The sequence below is a fragment of the Helobdella robusta genome (assembly GCF_000326865.2).
Source record: "Helobdella robusta unplaced genomic scaffold HELROscaffold_2, whole genome shotgun sequence".
Classification (NCBI taxonomy): Eukaryota; Metazoa; Annelida; class Clitellata; order Rhynchobdellida; family Glossiphoniidae; genus Helobdella; species Helobdella robusta.
This window is the reverse complement of record NW_008704083.1, coordinates 6,053,919-6,060,520: the sequence shown is the minus strand read 5'-3', so window position 1 is coordinate 6,060,520 and position 6,602 is coordinate 6,053,919. Positions and strand designations below refer to the sequence as shown.

The window sequence follows — 6,602 nt, the reverse complement described above, 5'->3', positions numbered from 1 at the left end:
ATCCTACTTCTCTTGTTGCACGGAATTGAACATTCTACTAGGAAGATGACGTCACTTTTTGATGACGTTTTTCTTTTTTGTTCTCTTTTTCGCGTTCGGCAACACTATATTTTTATTTGACAGTCTTTGGTTAAGATGAAATGGTCACATCTTATATAAAGATCTAACGTCATAAAATTAATGGTTGACAGGTGGGTAATTTAGAAAATGATCAAGACAGCAACAACACACTGCTAAAAGAAACGCAAACATTAAATTTGGATCATGTACATTCAAATTTTCAAAATGAACGCAAAGAAAAACAAAAAAATCAAAAATGTCTAAGATCTTCTACGACCTGGAAACGTTAAAAAATGTCTGCACTCCGCTGATCATCATCAATCGAATTTATTTTGAAATATCTTTCCAGAGTAAAACGGATTGACATATTAAATTATCGACACTCAGTGGAGGCTGCGTTGGTGCCAGCCACTGCCTTTTATACGCAACAAATCATCCAAACATTCAATTTTTTGTCCAAAAATTATCAAACATCTAGAAGCAAATTTTTAATAATTCAATAATATCATTTTAAAATCCTTGCACCGCATTTATATTTAAAAAACAGTCTTTTTTAATCGCCACTTATTGGTGTTGTTAATGTTAAATTCACGTTTTATTGAGATTACAACATTTGTAAATAAATTTTTGTTCGATTATTATTTACGCTGTCAGTGTTTCATGGAGCCCTTGAAGAAAGTTCAAGTTGAAGGTCATCTAATGTTTGCCGAACCTCAAGATCTATTTGGAAACCTAGATGAACTCTGCTATGTTAGTTCATATTTTGGTTTGTGTGTTGGTTATTGTGTTGGTTCGTGTGCTGGTTCACGTGTTGGTTCATGTGTTGGTTCGTGTTCTAGTTCATGTGTTTGTTTTAAAAATAATTTATGTTGTCTCTATGATATATGATGTGATGATTATTTGAGTCAATATTTACAATTAATATTTGGAATCGCGTTTCTTGTCTTCACCCTTGTTTTTTGCGAAAAAAAAATCATTTTTTCTCAATACAAAATTAGCGATGGTTTTGTTTTTCTATTTTAAATCGGTAATGATTATGCGAAAGATTAAATAAAAATAACTCAAACAATCGCTTTGAAGACTATAAAAAAATTATATTAGAACATTTGTTCACGTGACTGGCCATGAAGATTTTGAAGACTTAAAACCTAATTAACGACACAATTCTTCAACAGGTGAGTTACACGTTCTGCAGAGATTTCATAAAAATCCTCGTGAAAGAATGCTCCTTTGAGCAGTTCGGCACAACTAAACAGCTTGTTCAAGGAATAAAAAGAGTTTGTTTTTTTGTTCGCTTGTTGTTTGTGTTTGTTTTTCTTGCTAGATAATTTGATTGATTTACTTTATTTTGTTTTGTTTTTTTCAGCTTTTGTTCATTTGCACTTGACTACCTTCATTTAAAAAACATTTTTAAAATGCATTAAAAGGCAAATGTAATTTTTATCGAAATTTTTTGATGAGATCTGAACAATACATCGTCATTATCTGACAGGCTGCTTCTTTATTTTTCACGGAATTATTACATGTACAACTTTTTTTCAAAATTGTTGTGTCAATAGACAGTTTTCAAAAAAAACACATTTGAAACAGTTCTGCGAGCTGACCAGGGATGCAGAGGTCTACCACGACTACTGCCTCAACTACCCCAAAGCTATCTGCTACCTCGAACAACTGAGGAAAAATGAGGACTTTTGTGATTTTGAGAAGGTCATTTCCATAATTAGTTTAATTTACATATAAATGTTCATTTATTTTATGCTACATGTTAATTGAAACTATGATTGTGAGTAAAGCATAAAAAATTATAAAAATTTGTATTGGTTACTAACGAGTATTTAATAAAATCAAAATTACTACTAACACAAATACGAACCAACAAAACAGCACAAACTGCAAACACAAACAAATGAACAAACAAAAGAACGAACAAACAAACCCACAGTGGTGCGAACAAGACCAGCGATGCAAACGCTTGCAGCTGACAGACCTGTTGATTGCACCTTTGCAACACTGCACAAAGGTTCCCCTACTTCTCGCCAACATCAGACACTACACCCTGCAGCACAGAGAACAACTTCTTCTTCAAGAGGCCCTTGAACAACTTGAAAGTTCTCTTAGTTAGTTTTCCGGAGGTGGTGGTAGTAGTGCTTTGAAAATAGTAAAATGAGTATTGGAATTGTATGATTTTCTGCTATGGAACTTTATCATCGTTGCTAATTCAGTATGGATTAAAAAATTTTTCAAGTCGTTCCAAATTAAAATTTTGTTATGCACTCGCAATTTTGTGACCATTCTTTCAAATTAATTATTTGAATTGTAACATGTAATTAAAATAATCTTCCATGAGTAAAACCAATTTAACGAAACCTCACTTAATAAAAACAAAAAACAGAAAACCTGGAAGTGAAGATGGCGTCGCTGAAAAATTTTGAACGCATTCAAGAGATTCAGCAGCAAATAATTTGGTTGCCTGTCACCGAGTTGGAACCTCGGGCTTTCATCCCGGAAGTAAATAAATTTGTTTCCACCTTATCTCTCTCTCACTCACTCAGTCAATGCTAATTTTACGAGAGTTGATGGATGGATGGATGGATGGATGGATGGATGGATGGATGGATGGATGGATGGATGGATGGATGGATGGATGGATGGATGGATGGATGGATGGATGGATGGATGGATGGATGGATGGATGGAAGGATGGACGGATGGACGGACGGACGGACGGACGGACGGACGGACGGACGGACGGACGGACGGACGGACGGACGGACGGACGGACGGATGGATGGATGGATGGATAGATGTTTAGATTAATAAATAATAATAATAAATTTATGGTTAAATTTGTAAACTGAGCAGTACGGAATCTTAAAAAGCTGCGTGGGAATCGAGTTGGTGGCTGAAATGCTGAATTATGTTCTCTTTGGCTGCTCTTTTTCTTTCTTTCTCTTTCTCTCCCTCTCTATCTCTTTTTTTCTTGTTTTCCTTTTCCAATTTTTCCATCCTTTTTCTCTCTTTAACTCTGACACTTATTTTTCCCCAATCTTTTACACATTTTTTCAATCTTGTCCTTATTTTCTTTCTAATGAATTTTTTATACTTTCTTTTCCATCACTTCGCTGCCTCTTCATTTTGTATTTCACGAGTGCAGTGGCTGTATGGCGTGTCTGCGTCATATAGTTAAAGTTTGCACGCTGTCATCGGTGCACTCGTGGCCCACCATTCCCAGCATTTTCTGCTCGCTTTATTATTATTTTTATTATTATTATTATTATTATTATTATTATTATTATTACTCGCTAAGTGTAAGAGTTAATTAAACCATCTTAATTGTTGCTGGAGACGTTCAAGAGTTGCAGTTGATCGCGAAAGGAATTTAATCTTTGTAATAATCACATTAAATATTTTTTAATTGCTTTAAAATCTTTCATTAATTTCTTCAAAGTATAGCTAAAACTAAACACATATGTTTGTGTATGCATAGTATGACAATAAGCAACATGCAAACAACAACTATGAAAAAAATACAACAGAATAAGACAAAATCAATAAATAAGTTAAAGTAAGAAAAATATTTTTAGAAAACCTAGATTTCAAACGATGAATTAACCTTTTTTTGATATTCTTTCAGAGATAAATAGAAACTTTCAGACCAAGATGATGAAGAATTGATGACAATAACTCTCGACAGTTTAATTTTATAAAATCAACTTGCCACACTTGAACATCGTTGATTACCAGATTTAGATTGAGGACAGGTGCGGATGTCACCTAGTCATAGATTCCTACAAGTTGGATATTTATAACAAATAATAACTCATTAAAATCAAGTGGGGATGTGAAGCAGTTGTACCATCGGCGAACCAGATAAACTCTGAGACATTAGAAAAAAAAAGCATTAAAAAACACCAACTCCAAGTGTAGCATGTTAAATGAATGGCCTATATTTCAGATCTATTCATTTGGACATAGTATAGTAAGGTTTCAAATTTTTAACTTGTCGTACAATGCATTCAAAGTTTTTTTTTGACGTGGCGAGACAAAAACAAACAAAGAGGAAAAAGTATGTGACGTGCAATTAATGGCTCACATGTTCCACATTGTACGGTGCAGTTTTACGGAGGTTGTGCAAGTTAAATGTCCCCGTTTCTTCATAGGCATTCCTAGTCACGTAGACAAACAAACGCGATAACATGCTTTATGCGACGAACGTGTCGTGTTTGCGATGGAAAAATTAAAAAAAGTTAATGCATGTGGTTTAGGCAGAGGAACGAAATATGAGAAAGTATTTAGTAGCCGGCGTACACAAACATAAGTAATGCACTGCTCAGCTCATTTCTGCGTCTTGTTTACTATGAAATTTGTTTACTTAAAGATTTTTTCATTCCATGACGTGATGGTTGAATGTGCGCCTTAAAAATGTTTGAAAATAAAATTTTTAGCTTTTAAATGCTGAATAAATTATTTTTTCAACTTTCTAAACTTAACAAAGTTTTTAATGGAATTTTTAAATGTTCGGCTGTGACGGATGTGTGAGAAAGGACACTTGCGGTTTGAGAGTTTCCAACTCAACTAACGAAGATGGCAAAAATTTTTTACAATGATTTTAATTATTTCCAAATAAATTTTCCTAAAAGTTATCATAATATTAATAACGTTTCATAATATTATCAACGTTTTTTGATATATTTACAAGTATTTACCAATAGATCAGTTTGCGAGAATGTATCTGCATGTTAATAGGTGTACAACTGTACATATGAATATTTGCACTGATCTAATATATAAGTATTTGCGTGCTTACATGTGTGTGTGTGTATTTAGATGTGTGTTTGCATAAGGAGGTTTTGGTTTCCGAAGCGTTCATCGTAGTTTTAAACACTACAAAAATGTAAGTCATTATATCTGGAGAGCTGCACAATGGTTATGCAGTTCAGTACTGGTCAGTGCTCACAAAACAACGAATGTAATGAGTGAATTCACAGCTATGCTGATGATGACCGCGATAATGGCCATAACAACTAAACGAAAGATAATATATTAGATGTAATTTAGTGAATAATCGACAATATAATACACAACAAAGTTATCAGTGCATACGGAGAAAAACAAACAAAAGGCACCAGACTTCAAAAATCCGTTCAATCATTCACGCTCCTTCTTTGTCATCAGCTTCACTTCAAAAATCAACCCAGATACAGAGAAGAGCGTATGGAAAGAAGGGAAACAAGAAAAGAGAAAGCCGATTTTAACGTTCAAAACCCTGTAATATGTTGATTGTTCATCTTAATTGACCCATATACGTTCGCATATATATATATATATTATGCATTAAACATTTACGAGAATGTTTGCTTTCACACATTAAATAAATATTTATATAAATATATTATTATATATACAAATGTATTACACATAACGTACAACGTTAGCTCTCACATTCCTCGAAGGTGAACATTTCTCTCTATGAAATTATTTCAATAGCTGAAATACCTAATTCCATTTTGTTTGTTGATTTTTGGTTTAGTTGCAAAAATATCACGCAAATTTTAGTAGAATCAAATTTTTCAACTTGTTGTAAGCTTTAATGAGCATATCCAACTGAAAGTATGAGTTTTATAACATTTCGAACGAGGATGTTTCGATTTTTGAATGTGTGAAGAATGAAATTAACATAATAACATAACGTTGCTGACTTTTACACTGATGACATCAACATTGTTTTGATGTTTGTACGCATGTTGGATGACACTAAGATTGATAAACATGCATGCATACTAAACATGCATGCATATTAAACATGCAAATGTACTAAACGTGCAAATATACAAAAGGTGTATGAAATGCATGTAAAACATGCATGCCAACAAACCATGTATACTAACAAAATGTATACACAGCACAGACATCCTATATGTGCATGCATGCATGCACACAAAATGTGATGATTGCTGTGTGTCAATCCCATGAATGCCATGCCAGTACGTTTTTATGTTTGTATATGTTGATGAGTGTGCAAGTGCAACTTAGAAAATATAGCTAGAAGAACAGGTGAATTGATGGACAGGTAGAAAAATGGGTAGGTAGATGAATAGATGAGTGAATGGAGGACAACTTCTTTAAAAATTCAAACGTCGGCGATAAAAAAATTATCTCCGTGAGTTTTACGATTTGCGCATGTCCGGGAGTTAACGTCAATGTACGTTACTGTAAATTTTCCAAGCAATCACACGTCATAGATGTGCTTGCTTCTGTGCAGGTGTGTGCAGGTATTTGTGCATGTGCGTCTGTTTGTTTGTTTGTGCGTGCGTGTGTGTGTGTGCGTTTGTACGTGTGTGTTTGTCTGTGCGTGTGCGTGCTTGTGCATCTCTGTTGCAAAACTATACAGTTTTTGCGTTCAAACTCAAAAATTGAAAGCAAATGTACATCTGACTAAATGGAGATTTTTTTTATTAATAAATGCTTTTCAAATATGAATAAATTTATTAAAACCATGTAAAAATTATCTGAATAATAAAAAGCAGAGGAATCTCGTAGAA

At 33.6% G+C, this 6,602-nt stretch overlaps 1 protein-coding gene across 1 annotated transcript; it reads left to right on the top strand.

Annotated features, from left to right (window-relative positions):
* Window positions 1-316: 316 nt before the first annotated feature.
* On the top strand, window positions 317-4,255 carry HELRODRAFT_160527 (hypothetical protein; the record flags this gene model as incomplete). Its single annotated transcript, XM_009017480.1, has 7 exons — window positions 317-355; window positions 715-810; window positions 1,236-1,337; window positions 1,651-1,767; window positions 2,003-2,177; window positions 2,453-2,568; window positions 4,121-4,255. The coding sequence occupies 7 exons, from the start codon at window positions 317-319 to the stop codon at window positions 4,253-4,255; spliced, it is 780 nt and encodes a 259-aa protein (XP_009015728.1).
* Window positions 4,256-6,602: the final 2,347 nt, after the last annotated feature.